This window comes from Hibiscus syriacus, unplaced genomic scaffold (assembly GCF_006381635.1).
Source record: "Hibiscus syriacus cultivar Baekdansim isolate YM2019G1 unplaced genomic scaffold, ASM638163v2 tig00110430_pilon, whole genome shotgun sequence".
NCBI classification, from domain to species: domain Eukaryota; kingdom Viridiplantae; phylum Streptophyta; class Magnoliopsida; order Malvales; family Malvaceae; genus Hibiscus; species Hibiscus syriacus.
The window spans coordinates 1,114,305-1,139,902 of record NW_024062734.1 but is presented as its reverse complement, the minus strand read 5'-3'; the positions used below and the strand labels follow the sequence as shown (position 1 = coordinate 1,139,902).

At 35.1% G+C, this 25,598-nt stretch overlaps 4 protein-coding genes and 1 long non-coding RNA gene across 5 annotated transcripts; 2 read left to right on the top strand and 3 right to left on the bottom strand.

Annotated features, from left to right (window-relative positions):
* Positions 1-969: 969 nt before the first annotated feature.
* Positions 970-2,358, bottom strand: LOC120125421 (transcription factor TCP20-like). Its single transcript, XM_039143844.1, has 2 exons — positions 1,227-2,358; positions 970-1,134 (listed from the first exon to the last, which is right to left on the bottom strand). The coding sequence occupies exon 1, from the start codon at positions 2,265-2,267 to the stop codon at positions 1,368-1,370; it is 900 nt and encodes a 299-aa protein (XP_038999775.1). The 5' UTR covers positions 2,268-2,358; the 3' UTR covers positions 970-1,134; positions 1,227-1,367.
* Positions 2,359-6,789: 4,431 nt separating this feature from the next.
* Positions 6,790-11,092, bottom strand: LOC120125418 (probable metal-nicotianamine transporter YSL6). The gene is made up of 7 exons (XM_039143843.1): positions 10,628-11,092; positions 10,116-10,288; positions 9,658-9,755; positions 9,182-9,319; positions 8,560-8,749; positions 8,262-8,394; positions 6,790-7,928 (listed from the first exon to the last, which is right to left on the bottom strand). The coding sequence occupies exons 1-7, from the start codon at positions 10,971-10,973 to the stop codon at positions 6,994-6,996; spliced, it is 2,013 nt and encodes a 670-aa protein (XP_038999774.1). The 5' UTR covers positions 10,974-11,092; the 3' UTR covers positions 6,790-6,993.
* Positions 11,093-11,856: 764 nt separating this feature from the next.
* Positions 11,857-12,261, top strand: LOC120125319 (uncharacterized mitochondrial protein AtMg00310-like). Its single transcript, XM_039143773.1, has one exon. The coding sequence runs from the start codon at positions 11,857-11,859 to the stop codon at positions 12,259-12,261; it is 405 nt and encodes a 134-aa protein (XP_038999704.1).
* Positions 12,262-18,710: 6,449 nt separating this feature from the next.
* LOC120125261 lies at positions 18,711-19,745 on the top strand. Its single transcript, XR_005516355.1, has 3 exons — positions 18,711-19,023; positions 19,090-19,156; positions 19,620-19,745. It is a non-coding gene; the product is annotated as an uncharacterized LOC120125261 (long non-coding RNA).
* A 1,260-nt stretch (positions 19,746-21,005) lies between these two features.
* On the bottom strand, positions 21,006-25,218 carry LOC120125255 (ABC transporter I family member 11, chloroplastic-like). Its single transcript, XM_039143733.1, has 11 exons — positions 24,981-25,218; positions 24,848-24,905; positions 24,489-24,568; positions 24,184-24,235; positions 23,967-24,100; positions 23,438-23,552; positions 23,066-23,152; positions 22,862-22,910; positions 22,547-22,631; positions 22,144-22,221; positions 21,006-21,230 (listed from the first exon to the last, which is right to left on the bottom strand). The coding sequence occupies exons 1-11, from the start codon at positions 25,067-25,069 to the stop codon at positions 21,188-21,190; spliced, it is 870 nt and encodes a 289-aa protein (XP_038999664.1). The 5' UTR covers positions 25,070-25,218; the 3' UTR covers positions 21,006-21,187.
* Positions 25,219-25,598: the final 380 nt, after the last annotated feature.

Below are 25,598 nucleotides of genomic sequence, written 5' to 3'. Positions count from 1 at the left end.
TGAAAGTGTAAGTGGTCACTCGATATAATGTATAACTCGCATAGTAAACATATAAATAAAATCAAAGCCAAGCAAAGTGGACAAAACATTCTAGTTTATTATTATTACAAGCATCTCAGATTAGATCATTACTTCTTGTAACCTACGTATAATGTATACGTGGTTAAACAGTAGAGATTAATCTCATCACAGACAAGAAAAAGAGTTGCAGCACAAGCATAACAATGGCACCATCAGACTTAGCTTAACAATCGGAATTCTTCCCCACAAACTAACCCGAGCTCGGTACAGGTGCAAAGGCTTCTGAAGCCAGCCATTGCGGTGTTGTTTCAGTAGGAAAAATGAAGACATATCGGGTGCATTCACATATGGCAAAACGGCTGGAGAGGCTGAAAATGCGAGCTCATTGATGACAGATTGAAAATTAGACGAGAAAATGACCAATGGTATAATAGCAACAAACAATTTAGAGCTAGTAGTAGACATTGATGTGGTATGAGAATTTCAGCTGAAAACTGAAGGGTATTTGAATCTTGTGAAGGGTGGTGGCTTGGCTGAAGCATCTCACGAGATACAAAGTCTCATATATACAATCTTGCTCAACGTTAAGTAGAAATTTTTTAAACAATCAAATAACACATCCAATATTATATGCATACTAAGTGAAAGTTCCTTATTTGTTCAAGCAGTGAGTGGATACAAATTCCATACACAAAAACTAATAAAGAGATGAGAATTTATGGTTCAACAAAGAAGGAAATAAGCCGAAACAGTTTTTCGAAAAAAGTTAAGATCAGCACAAAAGAACAACTTTGAAGTGATGACAAAAGAACTAGGTTCTTCTATGTTCGAAGGCATGCCATAGCAGGAAACATGCATGCTTTTGGCATCCAGAAATAATAATAATAATTGTTCCTTTATGTGTTCTTTTAGAGAAATAAAGTTCTTTATATAAGAAGAAATAGTATGACTGCAAATTTCTATTTTTAACTTCACAAGCAAACTGATTCAAACTCCATCCAGACCTAGAGAAGAAGAAAACAATTAAATTTCCCTGGTATTATAGTCAACCTCTGAATCCAACCAGAAGATAACCCGGCCAAAACCAAGCTAATAGGCTGTGCAAAGCTCCACCTGCACATTTCATAGCAAAACCATTTAGGCACAAAACAGACAACACTTCTTTGATGCTAGATCAACATAAAGAAAGAATCAAGAAAAAGCACCTGTGTAATGGAAATTTGGGTGATGCAGTGCAAAAAGGAGGGGGGACCAAAATATCCATAGATTTCTGGGAATCAAAATATCCATTTTTTCTACAATTATACAGTAATGAAAATCATTACTTGCTCCCAAAGTTGATAACTTTACTCGCCTGATCCTTGGCAATCATCTTTAGCAGGTGGTTGCTGCTGGTTCTGATGCTGCACCCTAGCTTGCCCCATCTGCTGATACATCTGGTTCAAGGCTTGAGGATTTAAAACCCCAAAATGACCATGTTGCGACAACCCAAGTTCCAAACCAGGGAGCTGCTGGTTAGGCTCACCCAGCATTGAAGTGAAACTCATCTGACCCATATTAGTAGTACTCAAGTCAGATCCAGGAAACCCAATTTTCTGCATATAATTAGAACTTTCACTGCCTATATTTGTTGTAGATGGACCAGATGATGACTGCAACCCATAATCACTGACCGGGGGCCATAACCCGGCTGCTGCCATGTGATGGGGTCTCCCCAAATTACCTCCAACAATCCCCCAATTGGTCTTACTGGTCCCTGAACCTACACTGGACCCTCCTAAATATTCAATCTTTTGGTACAACCCTACAGATAAAGAAGCCCCTTGATGCGAAACCGAGACACCAGCTCCAGCTGCATCCAAAGCCGATGCCGGTATCGTTCCGGTCCCCGTGGCGGCTATTATCGATGGTTCAGCTTGTTGTAACAACCACCGTATCGTTTCCCCATCGGATTTGTGACCCAATTCCCGAGTCAACTGAAAGATCCTAGCTGCACATAAAGCAGGCATCCTTGTCCTTCTTCCTCTTCCATCAACTTTTTTATGCCTGTCTTTTTTGGAACTTCTCTTTGGGACCAAAAGTTGCTTCTTTCCTTCTTTATCTGCAACAACAGCAAGAACATCCTTTGTTTTAGCTGCTTTGTTCTCATCTGTTTGAAGCTGTTGTTGTTGTTGGGGTTGTGATGGTAGGGTTAAGAAGTTGGGCAATTCATGTGAAGGCTGCTGCTTGGAGTCCGTGGGATCCATTGATGGATGAAAAAGGAAGCCCTCCTTGATTGAAGATGAAAGTGACCTGAAAAAATTCCTCAACTTTCACTTCTTTGTTTTCGCTGTTTTTGGCAAAGGAATTGAAAGACAAAAAGTATATACGGTAAATTCAAAATCTTGTAAATTTGCTAATTTAGTCAGTAAAAATTTTGTCACTGTCAGAGAGAAACGTAAGTCTAGTATAACTATAATTTCGTCCTTATTATTTACAACCCCTATCATATTGGTCCTAATTTTAAAAAATATAACAAACTTAATCTCATATTTTCAAATTCTATCAATTAAACACTTTACATTTACAAGTTTAACCCTCTCCACAAAGTCTATCAATCGGATCTTAATCCAGTCCTAAAATTAAAAAAAAAAATGTAATTATAAAAATACAAAATTTTATATGTATATTTACTAAAATATTTTGAAACTTCAAAATAATTAAAAAGGTTTAAAACCAAAGAAAAAGAAATATTTTAAAACGAATCAATTTCTTCCTTTTCCATGTTTCTCAATTTTGAAAGCTTTTTACTATTATATAGAATTATTTAGAAAAAAAAATTTAATAATTTAACCCTTCACATTTATGAAATCAAATCCTTAACCATGCCCTATCAATTTAGACTAAATCTCATTTAAATATTATCTTAAATGCAATAGCTCCAAAACCTCCTATGTCACACCAATCAAAACCGAGACCCTAATCAATGTCCAACACCATAACCTCAAACTATAAAAATATTAGCTGCTTTCAATTCCGTTGTTATGTTTGAGAAAATAGGTTTTCTGGTTTAAGCGTAGAGCTGTAACATGTGATTCTATAGGGAGAGAAAAAGTTTATCTATTTATCTAGCTATCTGTAGGTTGACATGATGTATAGCAGTGGTCATATTCAAGATTATAACTGACTAAAGGGTATGGAGCTCTGAAAACTTGGAAGAATTCTAGAGGCTGTCGAACTCCGAAAGAATAGCGGTGGAGGCGTGACTTTGTGTAACTTGTTGATGAGGTCTTATGCTAAGGAAATTTGAAGGAAGTACAACATTTATCCCTCTTATATATGCAATGAATATATTTGATGCTAAAATAATCTGAGCAAATTTATTTCAACGCTTTATATAAAAGCAATGAAAGAATTTTTTTACAATCTCGAAGAAGTAATGGAAAAGGTAGTATCTCAACACTGGGTTAACTCTTGTTTTGTGAAAACTCATGGACTCCAGCGCAAACCAAAGTTGACAGATTTAATGAATCTTAACTCTTAACATTTAGTTGTATTATTTTGGGGTGCAATTAGCCTGCATAATACTTGAACTTGACTTGGAAAACCTTGTATCCTATTCATCATCGCCGTTCACAAGTCTAGAAACGTAAAATCATTGTAAAAAGTAAAGGGACATACCTAAATAAATGAAGGCCAAGGGCCTATTGTAAATGGACAAGGGATTCAGCTTATATACCCGTAAATGAAGTGCAAATCGTTTAACTAGTTCACATGGATACAGCAAAGACAAAACAAAACAAAACAAAACAAAACAAGGTTGAAGATATATTTGTAAAAATTCCAAGGCCCTTAAAATCATGTGGCAGACAAGCAAGCATTCGCCGACAAGATCATACGAATAATACAAGAGAAGGGAATCTTGAACTCCAACACCGAACAAATCAAGTGAAACCAAACCAGAAAAGGCTTTAATAATTATGCCTAAAATTATAGGTAGATAAATTTAACACTCCCACAGTGTATCTCGTGAGATGCTTCAGCCAAGCCACCACCCTTCACAAGATTCAAATACCCTTCAGTTCTCGGCTGAAATTCTCAGACCACATCCATGGCTACTACCAGCTCTAAATTGTTTGTTGTTGTTATACCATTGGTCATTTTCTGGTCTAGTTTTCAAACTGTCACCAATGAGCCTGCAATTTCAGCCTCTCCAGCTGTTTTGCCGTACGTGAATGCACCCAATATGTCTTCATTTTTCCCTACTGGAGCTCCACCGCAATGGCCGGATTCAGAAGCCTTTGCACCCGTACCAAGCTCGGGCAAGTTTGTGGGGAAGAGTTCCGGCTGTTCAGCTAAGTCTGATGGTGCCACTGTTATGCTTGTGCTGCCACTCTTTTTCTTGTCTGTGATGAGATTAATCTCTACTGTCTAACCACGTATACATCATATGTAGTTTACAACAAGTAATGATCTCATCTAAGATGATTGTCAAAATCATCAACTAGAATGTTTTGCCCACTTCGTTAGGCTTTGATTTTATTTATATGTTCATTATACGAGTTATACATCATATATCGAGTGTTCACTTATGCTTCCATCACTCATGAAGACTCGCTAACAAGCTTGACATCAAATACATATTGGTTATTGAATTGACAGAAAAGTAGTTTGGAAATTAGATATAACAAGCTATGATAATCTGATTTGAAGAGCTAAACTCTCGAGATAACGTTCTCGAACAAATTATTTCATGAGATAATGCTCTCCCAAGATTAATTGCTCAAATAGGATGAAATCTATAGTGTTGGCCGTAGGTCGCCATGCCATCCGGGCGACCTACTAGGTCGCCATGTCTTCCCGGCGAGCTATGAGAGAGATTGCATGTGCCATGCACGTTCCAACACGCTGGGCATCCGACCGAGGCCATCCGAGCGAGAGAATCCGACCGAGGTTATCCGAGCGAGCTATGCGAGGGCATCCGAGGATAAGATGAATCACGTGAGGAGCAGGAGGGAGTGCGTCGCCCGGAAGGCATGGCAACCTATGCTTGGGGACGTGCATGGCTGGCCACGTAGTAGGTCGCTCGGAAGGCATGGCGACCTACGGCCAACACTGTAGATTTCACCCTATTTGAATAATTAATCTTGGGAGAACATTATCTCGTGAAATAATTTGTTTGAGAACGTTATCTCGAGAGTTTAGCCGATTTGAAGTGTCATATTTGTCTGAAAATGTATCGAACATAAATATTGAATATTGATACTTAAAAGCAAAACGAAGGAGCAGGGAGATGGGATCATAACAACAAGAAACCAAGAATCCGCTGACAACTTATAGATCATTCTTTGGAATTACCAATGTTCCGGTAGCATTCATTTCAGATGTAAAGTCCTTAAAAGATGAAAATTTTAAAGCTTATCAGAAGGTCGATTGTGAGAATTTATCTTCTTCAAGAAAGACCATGGTCAGCACTGGCATCGCCTTCATTGTTCCTCCAGAAATCTGCACATACTTCATTTTCCCCGTACACAAGAAACCGATTGAAACAAAAAAATATTGTAACAGTTAAAATCAAGACGGCAGAGCTTCAATTTCCGTGCTGAAGGCAGCAGAGAGAGGGTGCCGATGACTCCTGTTTCTATTAAAAAATATATTTAGATCAGTCGGATGACGGTTAATCTTTTCAGATCATCAAATACTAATCAAAGAATTCATTTTATGTTTTTTGCAAGAACGCAAAGTTCACAAGCTCGTAAAAAAAGGAAGGAAATCCCACACGGCTCAGTTTTTAATGAAAGGATTTGTTTAAATACAGTGTATGCAGCGGAGGTGTTCGTCGAGCTTGGTAACGCGAGCTTGTAACCTAAGTGGGGGCATTAAGATTATGGGACGGTTGACTCGACACACGTGGTCTGGTCCATTGTGGCTGGAATCTAGCCTGTCCTTTCCAAGCTTGGAGCTGATCCATGGGGTTTAAGCTAAGGCTTGAGTCTCGTGGCTACTAAAGTGGAAGGTAAAGCGTGAGGTTGGATTCACAGAGCAGCGAAAACTTCCCGCTCTTGGCAGTGGAAGGATTACAGGTTGGTGCCCGCTTGGATTTAATATGGCCTCGTTGGTTAGCCCAACTGGACCTTAATCTTTAATGACCATCGATTTTGACACCTAAAACCTTCAGATTTTGTGTTTATGTAAATCTGGAACAGTGTGATTTGTTCTTTTCCTGCTATATATATTCTGGTTTGGTTTTTTTCTCTCTCTCTTATACAACCCTGTTTGGATTTTCATCTTTATTTTGGGCGACTCGACTTTAAAGAGCACAGACATCTCATCTTATTCTAATTTTATATAGATCCATCTATGTTTTGGTTAGATTCTTACACCAACTGGTTTTATATGACAATTTGAATTCCTAAATTTATTCTACTTTTCAAATTGTGATAGAATTATGAAAATTTTCTTTTAATAAATTAGAAAAATAAAAGAATAGGTCACTTATTATCGTATTAATACTGTTAATGAAAGAAGAAGAAATACCTCTACCAAAACACATGATAACTACCATTTGTACTTAATAGATACTAAGCTTATAAATCTTATTATACTGGCCCATTAACATTCCGGTAAACACAAAGGCTCAGCAGAGCCCGATATTAGAGCTCCACAGCACTCTCCGACCTTTTGATTAGCTTTTGATTAGCTTTTGAATCCAACTATAATATAAACTTTCATGATATCCAATGCTACATGGCCAGGGTTAGTGGTTCATATGAACAGAAATATTTCTCGTAAAAACCGAATTCGAGATTCATAGAAGCTATTTACTGAAACCAAATCAACTGGTTCTGAGATTGTTGTCTTGAAATCCATTATTAGGAGTATATGAAAGAACAGACATGTACAGAATCCAATGAACCTTCCCACTTCTTACAATACACTTCCATACAGACACTGATGCAGCTTGCAACATATTACAGCCAGTGGTTTTCGTAATCAACTACTCAGAGAAGGACCAAAGTACATGCAAATAGGTGGATTGATCCTCATGATAGAAAGTATGGCCGATGGTATGGTCCAAATACCGTCACCGCAAATTAAACCTGAAGCGATCGCACCTGCGTAATCCTCTGCGTCCTTCTGGTTAATCCGTTCCCATACGTACAAGATTACTGTTCCGACAAACATGTCGACCGCAAAGTAAGCTCCAATATAGAATGGAACTGCCATAGCCATTGGAATAGGAATGAACTGTGAAATTTTCTTGGGGGTCACATCCCTCAGGAGATTTACAAGCACAGCACCCACGAAGAATCCAGCACATAAAGCCAAACAATGTTTGGGCAGCTCCGAGAAGCCCTCGACACCAAGAATGGCCATTTCCCTGAATATAACTGCATAAGGTGCTTTGTATGGACCATCAGGCGACCCAACTTCAAAAGCAGTCCAAAACATCCAGAATGTGAGTGGAGCAATGACACATCCCATGGTTGTTCCCAGTAACTGGCTCACAAACATAGATTTGGCTGATGATAGGGTGAGGTAGCCCGTCTTGAAATCTTGCATTAGATCAGCTGCGGTGGAGACAATAGACATCATAACTCCACAGGCAGCCAAACCAGCCATGACTCCACCATCACTTCCAACCAAGGAAGCTATAATGAAAAGACCAATCTTTCCGTAAGTGGAAGACAGGTTCCAGTCCGTAAGTCCAGTTCCATAAGAGTTGCAGAAGGCAAGAGCAGGGGCAATAATGTATGAAACAAGAACCAGATACCACTTCAGGGGGGGAAAGATAATTGGAATAGTAGCCGTTGATATAGCAGCCAAGGCCACATATCCAGAAGCAGCAAACCATGCAGGTATCCTGTCTTTAAGAAATATTTCATCTCTTTTTCTCTGCTCTGCTAGCCCTTTAGAAGTCTCATTATCTGTGGAAAGTGGAAACACAACAATAATTCAATAAACCCTCAGTAGAGAATAGAATGGTTCAACAATGAAAAAGACATAAACATTATGCCTTGAAGTTCATAACAGTCTCAGAAGTTTCAACAAGGTAAAATTACATATTTAAATTAAGGCACTATAGTTACATCAATCAATGAGTTTTACTGAGAACTACAATTTTACACAAGGATGTCATATCAGTAGAAGCCACTTGGCGGTGACTACATGACTTCAGTTTTTCAAAAGATATGAAAACCACTGCAATAAAGCAGATTCATACACAACAAACAACAAAGGAAAATACAGGGCATCCTCACCTATAACCTCACCAACAATAGGAAGTTTGCTCTGCTGAGGGCTCTTCTTGCACATTTCTTTTGCAGTTATATATACTATCTTGATCAAGTTGTAAAGACCATCCCCAAGGATAAGGGCAATAGCTATGAAGACCTGTTAAACAAGTGATAGTGCAGAAAACTTCTTTAGATGAGTTACAAGAAGAGAACATTTCAATTAAGACAAAAGACAAAGGGTAAGAAAACCCGTAGGTGAAAGGACAGAACCATCAAAAAAATCCATAACAATAACTCAAGGACACCAAAATTTTCACCATACCTTGTAACCATAAAGACCTTTAAAATTATTGCTTTCTAGGCCAGAAGGGTACCAATCCCCAGCATGTGCAGAAATGAAAGGCCAGAGGAAACCCCAAGATATGATAGCCCCAAGAAGAACTGAGCAGTTTACTATGTGAGGGCAAATAAGACCACAACCAACATAGGTTGGACTAAAGTCAAAATAGAACCTAAAAAGGAAGTCATGTAAAATGTTAACAATATCATTAAAATATTTTATACAAATATCAGCAATCATGTGAATGAGATTTTACTCGAATCCAAATTACTGTCTGATTACATGCCAAGCTACTAGCATACATAGATCAAGAAAAGACATCTTGTGTGAATCAGAAGTACAGAAAAAATGTAGGGCATCAGAATACATGGGTCCTTTTTACTGTCAGTTCTTCTACTTCAACTGGTAACAAATTAATCATTACCGAGGACCAACTCACCATACATATAATAATGCATATGTATCACAAATATTTGAATACCATCAACTTTACCCTTTGGCTAATGGTGATAAAGGTTATATAATTCCCATAAGATATGTGAGCAGTCTTTCAACAGGGGGAAAAGGGGGAGGGAGTTCACATGGGAAACAAGAGAGAGCTTACGTGTTTTTGAACAGCGTTAAACCAAAACTGGGAAAATTATCAAACCCGCACGAATCCCCAATACCACTAAAAAACCACTTGAAGCAGCTCCAAACGAAACTTATGCTTAAATATTTTCCAAGACATTTGACTTGCTTCCTGTAACAAACCATAAATATTAGATTTATGTAGGTATGTATGTATGTTTGCGCATGGACATATACATAATCAAAAAGAAAGAAATCTGGTTTGTTAAAGATCAACACATTTCTCTCTAGTTATTTATAAATCAAAGCTTATAATTTATGTAGTTGTTTCATTGATGTTATAAATGCAAGATTGTTTTAATTAAAAAGACGTCTGTCCTTCATTATCTAATCTGATAAGTAAATTAGAGTATGATTTCCTTTCCACTAAGTTTCTGATTAAGCGCCAGATTAATGGAACTGTATGTGGATCTGTGAAAAGAAAATTAGTACAATGTATCTAATAAATACCCTGCAAGCTCAGCACCAGAGTGAGTATGAAAACTATTTATCAACATTGCTGTAGCCGTCCCACTTGGATATGTAAGCTTATAATCCAGTATCATTACCTGATAAAATATAAGGATAGATTAGAAGGTTAAATTAGAAAATTGAAATTACATACGGTGAGAAAACCTTCTAGTAGAGCACTCTCATTGGTAAAAGGATAGTCAGAACAATAAAAAAGAACATATTACATCTCAATAACCGAGGCTTTTTTTTATCAAAGCACAAAAAGTTAATTAAACAAGAAGGTTGAATATAAGCAATGCCAATATTAAAACCAAAATTACAGTCACAGACACTTTACTCGAACAAAACGTATATAGAGAACACCTTAAAAACCAAAAAGTGGAACTTTAACTGAAGTCTAAACTAACTCATAAAAGGCTAATATAATACTGATGACAAGAGCTATACAGCTATACCTTACGAAGAGGAGTAAGACTAAACAGCCCAAGAAAGCTGACAACAATGAGAAAACCAGTCATCCACCCTAACCCCGGGTTCTTAATATCTTCAGCTCGGTTTCCAGGGTAATCAGCACCAATAAGTTGATAAGTTCTCTCATCCATTGCAATCATATACGATCCGAACCCCCCTATCAAAGATAAGGTATTAAAGCAGAACAGGGGAGCTAGTGAGCTTAAAATACAATTTAATTACTTAATTTAACACTAACAACTAAGCCGACTCAATACATTAAAGTAAAATCAATAATATCAACTTCTTACAAGCTTAAAATTTTAACTTACTAATAAAGTTAATAATCATTTCTTAATCATTTACAGCTAAAACATCGTTTAGTCTCCTCATGCTTTAAACAAAACAGAAAAAAGCTAATCATTTCACCATAAAACGAATTATAATTACGAAACGAAATTTGCCAAAAATGGATAAAATTCGTATACAAAAGTGAAGACTTCTTAGCATTTTTTACCACTAAAAGCAAGGCCATAACAAGCGACGACGCAAGTTTGAATGACGGTGTTTTCTTGTTTGGTAAAAGGAGTGACCCGAAATCCCAACTTCGTCAAAAAACCAGTCCAGGATTTCACAAAGAAGAATCCGAGCAATCCGGCGCCGACATTCAACGACGGGATAATTCCGACGGTTAAATTCAGCTTGTGCGTGATGATACAAAAGAGCGTCCCTAACAAGGCGCTCACGACGAGCCCTCTCATCGTAATTTGGTCTTTCCATTCCGGGACGTGCTCCGACTCGATTCCGCCGCCGTAGATGCTTTCCTTGTCGATAATCAATGGCTCTGATATCTCGGTTCCCATGAATTTCGGATCTGGTCGGGTTTTGGAGAATTTTATGTTTGGAAGTGGGGATTATATTGGGAAAATAATTTTGTCTGTTTGGGGGATTGGATTAGGTTTTGGCATGGGCACAGAAATGAGTTGAAACGACCAATGATAACCGCTGGCGGTTGTTTGATCGAATGATGAAATGACACGCGGCTAAAATAAAATATTTTATTATAAAAAAACAGACATTCCTTTTATTTTTCTTCTATCAAATATTAAAAAATATTTGAAAAAATAAAAGTTATAACTATGAACGTAAATTAAACATATAACTAGAGCATTTTCTTATAATTATTGATACAAAAATTAATTATTCAAGATCTTATAATGATCAAAAATAAAATTAAAAACACATCTAAAAAAAACTTGAACTAAATATTAAGATCATAACCCGGGATCGGAAGGTTCGTTTAGGTTATATTTGTTGAGCTCATAATGCAATAGCGGATAGATTGAGGTCTTTGTCTCGGGGCTCACCGTTGCGAGAATTCTGTTTTACTGCTCCACCAGATCAGGTGCTGGAATTCCTTCATTTGGATCAGTAGCTTAGTGCTATAGAAGAAATTATGTAATTCTTTGTTTAGTTTAAGAAAAAAAAAACTCGAACTAAAGATATATACGAAGATCTTTAATTATATTAACAAAACGAATCACAAAAAAAAGATTGTTGAAAATTACCGACAATCATAAATCAGAGTTGAGTATTATAAAAAATTATCTACAAATTCAAAATCATTGATATAAATAATAAATTATTAATTTTGTCAAATAGTAAAATAATTCAAAGTATTGTTCAAAGGAGAGATTACTCGTAATTTTTATCAAGTCGGTTGGGCAGGCACTTCCAACGTATCTTATGGGCTGTTATCTTCTTCCTCAAGGATTATCGGATGATATTGTTTCTGCACTCCGGGACTATTGGTGGTCAGGTCGCACTTTTGACCGGGGTTGGCCATTGGTTGCTTGGTCCTCGCTATGTCGCCCGAATCGTGTTGGAGGTCGGGGGTTCCGTGATCTTCGTGCGATTAATGTGGCTCTCCTTGGTCGCCAACTTTGGCGTCTCCTTCATTCGCCCAACAGCCCGGTTAGTCGTGTTTTTGCTGCCAAATATTACCCCCGCGGTCATCTCCTTTCAGCAGAGTTAGGTCCCCGACCTTCGTATGCCTGTCGAAGCCTTCACCGTGCCGCTACTTCTTTGTCAGATGGTTTTTACTGGAGGATTGGTATCAACAGTACTGTCCGAATGCACATGGATAATTGAGGTGGCTCTACACCGGTGCACTTTTGTAACTCATATATTGATAACGTGGTGAATCCCATTCGTTGCGGTGAGTTCATGCTGGAAAATCTACCAACTTGGAATGTAAATCGTCTTCGTGCTGTCTTTTCCGAGCAAGATGTTAATACAATTCTCCTCTGTCCGATATATCCTTCTACAGATGATGTCTTGGACTCTTGGTTTGGAGTTCTCATTCCCGCTTGCCCACATTGCCAAAGATCCGGATGTTTGGTTGGCGGCTTGCTCATGAGGCTCTCCCAACTGGTCGTCGTTTGTCTCTAGCGGGGTTGTCCGATGGTCTTTGTCCTTTATGTGGTACGATTGAAGAAACCGTCCTCCATGCTCTGCGTGACTGCGATGAAGTTCAGTTCATTCTCAACTCTGCTGGTTTTTACTCCTCAAGTTACCCATGGACGACAGGTATCTTGTGGCGATTGGTTAATGGAGATAAGTGTTCATCTTTCACTGGAGAAATTTGTTTGTCAACTGGTTGGCACATTGTTGCTTCTGGGCGTGCTTTGCAGTCGTCTTTTATCCTTGTTTCTTCTTCCGATGATGCTTAGTCTACCAGTGCTGTTATCACTTCATGGTCCAAACCTCACCCTGGTGTTATCAAAATAAATGTGGACGGTTCGTTTGTTCCAACTTCTAGAGAGTCTGCTGTGGGTATTATTGCTCGCGATCACTTTGTGACAGTCCTCTCTGCCCACTGTTCCGGTTCCACAACACAGCAACCCAGCTATGGTTGAAGTTACAGCAAAAACACGTGGCATCCTTTTGGCTTTGCAGATAGGGTGTGATTCTGCAATTATCGAGAGTAATGCAAATAACATTGTTACTCAACTATATTCTGATGCTTTGGATCTTTCAAAGGTTCGTTTCCATTTAGAAGAAGCTCGTTCTCTACTTCACACTTATCATCACATCTCTGTGCAGCCCATTCGAAGATCGGCAAACAAGGCAGAGCATGTTTTAGCAACTTATGCACTTCCATTGCACTCTCCTGTTTTCTTTTACTTTGAATGCCCTTCTTTTCTTAACTCTGTTGTTATGGACGATGCTTTGTTTGGTTAATGGAATATTTCATGTTTCCCTATATAAAAAAAAGAGAGTTTGAACAAAAATATTAAAAGTTAAAAATTATTTTTATTCTGTATGTATTATAATCTTATTTAAAGTGCTGTATAAAATCATGCATCTCCTATTAAAAAAAACAAGCATCTCAGTACAATAAATGTAAATTTTAAAAATATTACTAATAATGTTCTAAAAATAGCTTTTCTCGTAATATTTAAAGTTCGAGTTCACCCCGACTTATTTATACTTCTATAATATTTTAGTGTATTTATTAAACATATCAAGTAGTTCTCAATAGTAAAAACGAAAATTGTTCTCTTTAGAGGTCCTAAGTTGCAAAAGATGTATCTACACAATTTGTGTGTGTTGTCAATTAGTTAAAATAGCACTGAACAGATTTTATCTTATAATAACTATTTTAAAAGAAATAATATTTTAGTGTTATTTGATTTTGTTATATTATGGAATATATATCATATAACTATTAATTATAGTTTAAGTTGTTTATATTTAAAATTTGAATATTTTTTCTTAAAATCTAACAAAATACGTTTAACTATTAAATATTTGATATAACATATATTCTAAATCTATATATTTTTGAAAAAAATCAAATAACAGATTTTTTAATTAAGCTAAAAACATTACAAAGTAATATTTGTTCTAAGTACTCTCAACCATTTGACAATAAACAATCAATCACTCTTGCAACTGTTGATGTTCGAGACTGTGACCTCTAAAAATATCAACGATTTGTCTTGTATATCATATAACCGGTTGACAGAATTAAGGTGTTATATTTATGGTCCGTCAATTTTGGGCTGCCATACCTTTCGGTAAGTAATATTATGGGTTAGATTGGGCTTTTACCAATCATAAGAAATTGGAATTTATAAATCATATAAAATTCTATTAATTACAAGATGTTACGTTTTAGTTATTTATCTTGTTCTTTAATTATGTGGTCAATAGATTTGTTGATAATATAAAGAAATATTATATATTAATCAAATATTGGGTTTTTAAGTATTTAATTTATTCTTATTAGACGATGATAAGATCTATATGTATATCTTTATTGTCGTATTATGATGTTCATATTTAACTATGTTAATTGTGTCCAAAACATGTAATGAGAGCATATTTCTTTTGAACACGGTCACTTTATCATATTATTTTTTAGATATCTTAAATAACATGAAAATTTAATTATTGTTAGTTGTTTTTTTATAGTTTATCATTAATAAATTAATTTATATTCTTCACTGAATTTTAAAAAGCCGTTATATTCTCTTCATAATTTTAACTTTTATTTTCCACTTATAAGTAGAATGATATGATCACTTTCTAATTTACCTAAAATATTATTTTAGTTTGTCTTTTTCTATATTCTTATCATCGATTTTTTCACGTAAATATATTTTTTTCCTGAAAAAAATTAATACCATTTAAGTTTCATCTTTTATATTTAAGAGTGTGAACATAAAAGTATTACATTAATCTTTGAACATTTCAATTTCATCCTTGAATTATGATCCTCATTATAAATTAGTCCTTCAACTTTTAAACATTTCAATTTCATCCTTGAATTATGATTGTCATTCTAAATTTGTCCTCAAACTTTTGGACATTTCAATTCCATCCTCAAACAACGAAATTCATTCTAAATTAGTCCCCAAACTTTTTGAACATTTCAATTTCTTCCCAAACTATATGTATATACTAATCACATCCTTTGTTAATAAAATTGTTAGTCCAAGTTATATCATTATATGTTTTAAAAAATAAAGTTTAGGTTAAACTATGGTTGAAACTAATTACATATTTGGATGAATTTAGGGATGAAATTAGAGGTTCATAAGTTTGGGAATTAATTTAAAATGAAGGTCATAGTTTGGGGATGAAATTGGAATGCTCAAAAGTTTAAGGACTAATTTAGAATGAGAGTCGTAGTTTGGGGATGAAATTGAAATATTATAAAATTTCAAGAGCAATATAAAACAAAGGTCATAGTTTGTGGACATCTGATATAATTAACTCTTTTATTTTTGAAAGAAAAATAAAAAAAAATGTATTTGACAGGCACGTGACAATCAACACGTGATGTTCCTTACTTTTATGGTATTAATGTAACCCATTTGGATTTATTCGAGAGTTTAAATTAACGATTTATTCAATATTGAAAATTTTACAATGTTTACTACATAACAAAAATATAAAAGAGATATTAAAATTATCTAATATAATAACAATCTTGTAATTTCAATGAAGATTTTTTTTTTAAATTATTAATTTTAAATTTAAAAAAATAAAAATTATCTCTTTTACTTGAAAACACCCATAAAATCTCTTTTATTTGCTTCAAGATATATTTGCACTACAATTAAAGACTTTCATTTTGCAATAATAATATACGATTCTCGAACTATAACACGATTTTAAAGGCACTTGATATTTTTCACAGATTAGGAGTTCCCATAAAATTTAAGTAATTTTTAAGACTTTAATTCCGTTTAAAATATTAATCCTAAACCCTAGATTGAGACAAAGTGGAAAGAGAGAAAAATATTGAAAGGGGAGGAGAGGAGAGCACAATAATTTTTTTTTTTACCTTTCATTAGTATTAAAATATATTATTTTTTTATATTTGTATTTGAAAAATCATCATGAATTTAAAAATACGACACATGCAAATTTTAATTGGATAACAATTTTTAACGATGGTATAATGTAGACACTTAAAATAGAAACGGAGAAAACGTTAAATATTTATTTTGAGCGAGTTTTTTTTAAACACTTAAAGTCAATTAAGAGCATAGCTTGAGCACTTATTTTTTTTTATTTTTTATTAATTATATTTGAATTGAAATATTCTTTTGACTAATAAATATTAATTCACTTTAGGGACGGCTCCTAAATATAAAAGGGGTTGTGCGAAGGCTCGTCCAAGCAAGTAGACCCTTGGACAAGACTAATAAAGCACAGGATCTAGCTAAAGGAAAACAGACTTCTCTTTAGCTATCCATTATTAATCCATAAGTATAAAAGTAATTAAAAGGAGATCAACGTAAAAAGAAGAAGCATAAATATAATATAATTTATACAGTTCGACCTTGTTTATTTTTCGAGTGAGAAAAAAAATCACTATAAACACATAGAAAATAAAGAGTTCAAATACATAAAATTATATAAATCTATAAAATTCGGCGTATTATCAAAATTCTCACAATACCCAATAAAACCTCATCTCTAAAAGAAAGATGTCGAAAAATATTATATCTCTTAATAAATTTCATCTTCCGTAATTTTAAAGGTTAAGATCTACCCTATATTAATAGAATTAAACAAATGTGAGATGCAAATGCAATGGTAAGAGGCATTACATTCTGAAAGAGAGATCAAATCGTAAATCTTGAAAACAACATTATTAGAATAAACTATCATAAATTTCAATCGTAGATCGTAAAACTGATATCAAAGATATTGATATTATAGTTTTATATCAAGTACACATGTACAAATGATTCCATTCTCGTAATGGGCAAACAGTAAAAAGTTCAAAAAGCACCATGTGGGATTCACATGTTCAACATCAAATCTGGGTTTGATTCAGGCAACACAATGTCATGTGTAGTGCATTCTTTGCTATTGTCCTGGAATTAGAATGCAATAATGGGGGGCAATCCATTCTCACTTTCTTCCAAAAATGGCAATTACACATGTATCTACTTTGTTTTTTTCTCTTTTAACTTCACTCATGTTCTTAGCAATTATATTTCTTCCAATTAAACAGTCTTTGATGTAAATTACTATGCAAATGAATTATTACAATCATGATCAACTAGACAAACTGTTGGTTATGTTATTCGGGCCGGGATACGAGTACTAAATATGAACACGCCCAACATAAGTATACTCATATTTCAGGTTATTTTCATATATTTGAAAGATCGTATTCTCGCACTCGTATTCCCTAACATGTATCGTATATAAGTATCATACACGAATACTTAAAAGAATATTAAAAGCCAGGGTAACATGGACTATGGGAATACTGCAGATTTTGACATAACTAGCTATTTGAGCAACACGTCTGTGCTTAAAATATCATTTCCGAAGACACTTTATCAACGATGTTAGCTGTCATCAAACATACATGTGATGTAAGTAAATCACCCCTGCACTTTTACTGTTAGGGAATAACAGAATATAATTATTCAACACAATGGACCATGACAAAGACGCACTCACATCCAAATTTGGGGGGGCTAAGGTTTCATGTTTAAGGCATTTTGGGGTGGCTCGTCTCAATGCGAATGAGATCTTCCTCTTCGGCTCACTCTAACATCTCAGAATCTTAGAAGCTTTTGGGGTATACCGATGTACCAGAGTCGACGACCCTAAGTAGCAACTTTCTTAATCCAAGAATATACATGCAAAAACAAGAAAGCGTCTCAGTAGCAATCTTACGCTGCAATAAGGAATTCATTATCATGCCTTCATCAAGTGCAAATTCAATTATCGGAATCACCAACCATAGGTATAAAAAACGACTACGAAGACATTATTGCATGGTGAAGTCGAGGTTTTTCAATTTATGGAAGCTGCAATATTTAGAGATTTATTAACACGATCATTCACAGCGAGACAGAGAAATACAGATTATAAAGTGAAATTTGCCTATGTCCTACATCCCATATGAGATGTACAGATGTATTAACATGATCGTTCATAATAAGAAAAGCATAGAAATACAAAGTATACAGAGATAATTGCCTCTGCTATGTCCCATATGAGATGTAGATGTTCCCGTTTTAATCAGGTCTAAAACTAAAACGAATTAAGGAACATGGTATTAAATAAATTTCATTAACAAAAATTTAAGCAAATGCATGATTATGGTTTATCACCTGCCAACAGTTCAGCAATGTTGCAGATTTCACCAAGCTTCAACTGAAAGCACCTCTGATTATGAAGCCAATAATTGCAGTTCCTAACATATAAGATTGTTTGAGATATTTTAGCTGGAAAAAGACCATATTGACATCAGTACGATAGATGGGGACCTATTCGAGGTAGATACCTGTAAGTATATCCCACCAAAAAGTTTCAGTCCTCGTAATGGTGGCAGCATCCTATAACAAAGTACACGTCCTAAAGTAATCATACGTGTAGACTGGAGTGAACGTGCATACGCAAATGAATATGTTTGCATGCTTCTCAATAAACAATACATCACCATCTGATATAGGATATAGCCATGATAAACTCATCAACGTCAAGAATCAATAATAGTTGATAATCAATAGCTATCCGATCTTGCATACGTTCAAATAGCCACGAACCTACAACAATGCATTTAATGCAGGATAGAGATGACACTCATGGAGTCGAGTGTCTATGAATCACTCAGTTTTCAATTTGATTTGATATTGATATAGTGCAGCCAACCAAAATCTGTATTTTTCTACTTGTTTCTCTCCACTCAATACCCATCTCACACCCTTCTAGCAATCACTAGCTCATTAATTGTTACAGGTAATGATGCAGAGATCCGAGATGTTTCTCTATTTATTCATCGAAAATAACTATATCTACACAGAATTCCTATGAAAACCAAAACAATCTGACATCAATCAAGCTCTTCAAAGCAAGAACAAAATGAAGGTAACTCTCCAATTTATTAGATTTTTACAGTTGTTATTGCAGAACCTCATACTGTTGTTATTGCAGTTACTAGGATGGATGCAGCATAAGTTACGACAAAATAATATTGAGCCTTTCAAGGATTTCACAACTGGTATTCCAACTTCTTTCATTCACAAAACAATCCCCAAGACATGAAAATCATCATTAGATTGAATCGGCACGGCTGAGTACTATAATCTGCACACTTGCTCAGCATGAACTAAAGCATTAGTCATTAGATTCCCTTGAAGTTAACCCAGGCTAGTTATAGTTTAAAACATATATATTATAGACCTAAAGCAGAGGCTAAAATATACTATAGTCAAAACTAGGTGGTCACAGCCGTATGGCTGAGATTCAGAACTCAGAATCATTCTGCCTTAATATTTTTCTAATGCAGTAGCCACCAATATTCATGGTATCAGGGCTATCTTATCTCTACTCATCGTAAGAGGGTTAAACTAAGTCAATCAGTATAAGTGCTTAAAATGAATATTTATGTTCAGCTTAAGCGCAACATGAATTCATTTTTTTGCAACTGCGTCTGATGTCATATTCCTTAAACTCTACTTCAGGGAACTACTGCTCCTGTCTTTCAGCTTATTCATCCCTCAATGATGAAGACTCCCATCTGAAATCAACTTCCACATACGGACATGGAGCAAGATACTCAACTCACCCCAAAGAGGAAAATGAAAAGTTCACAGAATTCGAAGCCGAGGGAGTAGAAGGCAACTTTGGAGACAAAACATCCACCGTCATCCCCAGGCTATTTCATGGCTTTCTCACCATTGGAACTCTTCAATCTGATCTGACTATCAGTGAGCCTATAACACCAACATTCACCATGTCTCTGGAAAATATTACTGAGGGAAAAACAGAGGGGACAGAAAATGATTTGAAGGTCATCAATGATGAACTGGAGAAGTTCCTTGAGGCTGAGGCTGAGGCTGAAGCTGAAGGACATGGGTCCATTGAATCATCACGAAGGAGCAGTCTGGCTAGCACAATTACACTTAGCAGTAAGCCAATGCAAGAAGTCAATGTTGAAGAATATGAGAATGCAATCATATGTCCATTTCGAGGATATCTGCTTGGATCTTCAATTGAACGTCCAGAATTTGAGGTAAAGAAAGAAAAGCAATCACTTGCAGAACTGTTCTACTGTGCAAAAACAGCAGAAGAGAGTCCTAAGGAAAAATGTGGGAAAGAGGAAATGCAGACCAAGCAAACAAGTAAAACTCTTAAATGTCTCATCAAGAAGATTCTGAAAAAGTTTCATGCTTCTTCTGGGAGTTCTATCTCTTCCACCAAAGAGACTAATTCTGTTCCAACCAAGAAAAAACTCCAAAAGGTGAGTCTTCTCTCCTGGTCCTAGATTCTCGAATAATTTATAAGCATTTAAAGGAATAAGGACCTCAAGAATGCAAAATCCGACGGTGGTATCCACCTTCTGAAAACACATTTTGTGGCAACACCATGATTCTCAAGCCTTAAAACCATTCGCTGGACAAGGAGTCAACCACTGACAAGTCAGATTATTTGAGTCCTAGGGTCTAGAAGTCAACAACATGACCTTTTGTTATAATAAAGTAATAATGAAATCATGCCCAGGATATGTCAGATACAGGTATATGTATCTGATTCAGATATCCCAAATTATTTCATATATTATGAGAATTAGAAATCATGCCCAGGATATGTGATGGATATGGTGTTAAACATGGGACAAAGAAAATGAAGAGGTTGGAGCAACATAAGACAAGTCTAATTCTCCATTTATTTTTATACCCTAGACAACAGTAGATCTAAACTTTTTTAAGGAAATTAAGATTTTTGCAAAAACAAGTTCAAAGATAGTCCATCAGATTAATTATTCCAATGAAAGGGATACAGAGTAATACAGCATGAATTTTAATTTCAGTGTGGCATGCAGGTCATTAAACTGTTCCACAGAAAAATCTATCCTGAAAGCTCTATAGCTGAAAGAGAGTTAACACAATTGGATAGGAATAAGATGAAAAATCCTCCTTACAATGATGGAAACTATACTAATGGAGAGCAGATGCACCAAGATAAAGTGAAGAACTGGTTTTCTCAGAGATCAATGTCCGAGGTAGGAATACACAGTTACAAGTCCATCTCAGTAGTGCCCCAGCCTCAATATAGGGTTACTGGCTCTACGGCTGCAAGTTCAAATGGGGAGCACTGGATCAAAACAGATGCAGACTGTAAGTATCATGCACCCCCTGAAAATGATATAAACTCTTCTTGCAATTTACAACTATTTTTGGCATTCATTTAGTTGCCATTGTTTAAGTGGTTGATTCCAAAGTACAAACCAGGAAAATGTTTAAGCCAAAAAAAAATCAATAATGATGTTGAAAGGGAAAATGGTTCAATGAATAATCATCAGAATGCTGCACAACCACAGGTCAAGGATTTTTCTCAAAAAAGTACACACACACACATATATATATATAAATAACTAATATTTTAATACACCATTAGAATCAACATTCATAATTAACCAATAAATAGACAATTTTTTTACATAATTAGAAATATATTCCTAAACCCATATATCATTGTGATGTTAATATATAGACAGTAGCGATATAGACTGTATTGAGCTTTGCAATCAAGTAGTTGTGTAACTAGTTTTTTCTAACATATGTCTGTCCATCTTCTGCCGCTGCTATTTTAGACTTGGTGTTGGAGCTGTAATGAAGGAATGGCAACAAATGCTCACTAATAGCTTTCAGTCAATCTTGTGGCTTTACAATATCAGCTCCGTCGTAATGTGTTTGAGTGTGTTAACAGTCTCAATAAAAGGAGAAATATGTCTCATCCCTCTGGGTGTCATAATAAAATTATGCACTTAGTTTTTTGTATTCTTCTGAAGATGTGTTTATGGTCACTTTTTAAGTCTTGTCTGAATTCTTTCGTGGGAAAATTCTGGTCCGCAAGTAATGCAACTCAAGGAATTGCATCATTGAGATACATCAATACCTGAATCTACTCTGAAAACTTGAAGAAAAAGAGAGATTATAAGACCTCAAAGAAAGAAACGTCAATAAACCAGGCAATGTTCTATACTAAACCACTAGCTGCTCTTCCCTCAGAACTCCACCCATTTCCATCCTCCAAGATCGATCAACTAAATCTTCTAACTCCCTGAAAATAAACCAAAAAGCTCCATGAGCTGAAAGTATGAACACATGCTATCAAAAGAGAATCATAAACAACAAAATTTGATTGATTGCATCTTGGATCTCATCACTAAGATCATAAAAGGGGTTCAGGTACAATATATGTCAGCTTGGTTTGGTTAAGTTATACAAGTCATTTATTTATAAAAGACCTGTTAAAGGACAGCATTGAAATTGAATGAATCGATTAAGGTTGATGCAGTTCTTTTTTTACCCAATTATGACAACATAAGCTATATAGCATTCCAATGGAAATAAACTAGAATGGTAAATCAGAAGCTAAGGCTTACTTGAGATCATGACTGACAACAAGTATAGTTAATTCTTTCTTCAGATGCTTCAAAGGTTTCACAACATCTGCACGTGCCTTCCAATCTGATTTTGCAGAAGCAAAAGCAATGATAAAATTTAGAAGGTAGAAAAATCAGAAAATGAACTATTTATAGGTCATGTCAAAGTTAAATCAATTAGCAAAATTGTTGGTGCTTCTGAAATTACTTCATAAGTCATGCTCTATCCAGGAACTGTAGTTTCTAAACTATATCATGAACAGAAGATAACAGAAATGTAGGGGAAAAACAGAATAGAAAAAAGCAATGTCATACCGAGACCAGCAAGAGGCTCATCCAATATTAACAAATCAGGGACTTGTGCCTTCAGCCATCAGATAATGAAAAAGAACACAGAAAAAAAAAATCAGTGACTAGAAAACATGTTATGATATAAATAATCACACATGAATTGATATAGTAAATGTCTTTGTTTAAAAATTGCACCGCACGTCGTAAATTACTCTTTTAGGTCCTTACTAATTGAATTGCAAGAGCAAGTCTGCGTTTGTAACCACCACTCAATGAGTGAGGATCTTTATCCAAGGAGATACCATTCAACCCAACCTGACGTAATTTAAAGAATCCATCTTAGATTAGGCGAAGATGGACACTTTAAGAACAAATACCCACTAAATGTAGATAGGTGAGAGGGAAAGTTCAATGACCAAAAGTATATTAAAAAAAATTATATGAGCATCAATCCAACCTAACATCATTTAAAGAATTCGTCTTAGATTTGAAAAAAATGAAGCCTTTAAGAAGAAATACTCACTAAAAGCCATAAATAGGTGAGAAGAAAAGTTTAATGACCCCAGAAAGATTAAAAAAAAAGGATACGAGCATGCATACCCAATTAAAGGCTCTTTGGAGATTTAGTGCAAGATGCTCCTTCAATTGAGGTCCACCCCTTTGCCTTGGCCAGCCAAATGTAACTTCATCAAGTACATTGTCCGCTACAAAATACCTAGCCAGCAACATACCATATAACATTTTTCAGAATATAGAAGAACATGAACTAAGATACAGATCAACTTAAGAAGACAATAATAAGAAGATGAGTGAAATTACTAATTGGTATTAAACCAGTAAAGCATTACCCAAATAAATATTCATGTTGCGTGATCGGCATCAAATATTTGTTAATAACAGAAGCAAGAGTTTCCATCAACAAGTACATAACCAGAAAAAAAAACATATATGTAAATAAGACAACTCTGAAAGATTGCAAAAACATGCCTACTTCAGAAAACTCAAAAATCCAGCAAACATGCAAAAGAAGCCTCATGAAGAAAATATTAAAAGCACTCAGCAATCAAGAGATTCAAAACCCTAGCAAACAAACAAAGACAAACAGTATTTTTCAGTTGATATGAGGTACCTCTCTGGGAACTGGAAGACAATACCAACTCTTTCTGGAACTAAAGATTTTGGAGACTGATTTGGTTTGCCTTCATCTGTATATCTCTGAATATAAATAGAACCTGACGTTGGTTTGCTCAACCCTGCAAGTAGCTGAAAGGAGAAACAAAAGTAAGAAGACAAACAAGGTATATAAAGTGAATGATAAAAAACACTCATAAACATATATGGCAGACCTGCAAGAGGGTAGTTTTTCCACTTCCACTCTGTCCAAAAATTAAGCCAAAGCTGCAGTAATTCACACAAACCATTTACTACCAAACAAAAGATCAGCTTTGAACAATGCATTCTATGATACAACTTTAGATCTGGTTCAACAGAGTAGATGGTGGACAGGATATTTCAATGTCTTATGACCATTCTCTTTGTCTTTTTTAAGATATTAATCTGATCAGCTGCTAATCACCTAGTGTTCCTAACAGTATTCCGTATGCAACATTAATTTTAAAATATTATTTTTCTATTATTTACAAGCATTTACCTTTTCTCTGGAAGCGAAAAGCTAACTCCATTCAATAGGTTAATCTGTGTCCCTGGAGGTCGATAATAAACATCCTTAATCTTGAAATGAGAAGTGTTATACCAATGTCAGTACCCGGAAGAGCATCAACCAAGAAGATTACATGGTTTCAGCAAAGTCCAACTTCATTATTAACATTAATCAAAACAATAAAAAAAAACCATCCACTCGTTAAATAAAACAGATAAAAAATAGATTTTTTACGACATAAAAAGTGAAAAAAAAATAAACCAAAGAGAAACAGTTAATTCCTTAGAATCATAAAAATATTTTAAATTATTGAGAATTTAAATTCAAATAAAAAGAAGAAAAAAACTTACTTCCAAGCAAGAGTAACCACATGAGATTTTAATCAGTGGAGTTCTTTTGAAGTTCAACCTGCAAAAAAAGGTAATTTGAACAATTTCCTTTATTCATAATGATTAGTGACATAATTCTGGTTAAGAGGCTTACATGGAAGACGGTTTCGAGGAGATTAAGGCTAATGGTTCGCTAATTCTCGAACCGAACAAAGATGAAGCTGAGAAAGCAAAAACCTCCATTCTGGGATCGAAATTAGGGTAATATTCAATATTAAGAATACGGAAGTGAAGAGAGGTGAATGGACTGGTGACTACGCGGTGGAAGAGTGGAGGAACGTGGTGGTCGACGGCGGTGCAGCGGGAGTTTGGCGGGACTGAAAGTGGATGAGCCTTTTATTTATTTATGATGGATTTAGGATTCAATTTAATGGGCCAAAAAACCCATTGGGTCACTACAGAAAACCCAGAAACCTTTTTTTGGCAAAACTAAAATCAAATGAAAAAAATGGCATTTTTTATGCATCATTATATTATAATTTCAAAGAAAATATTAGTAAACCCCCCCTACAATTTTACTTCTTATTCCAATAAATTTATTTACCTTTAATTCCATATATTGTAAAACCAAATTTTCCTTTAAAATTCTTGTCATTTAGTAATAAATTTTAAATATGATGAAATTATTTTTTAAATATTCATATTGAATACATTATCCAACATATTTAAATTCATTTCATGCATTGATCGCCGTTCTTCGATTTGCTATTGA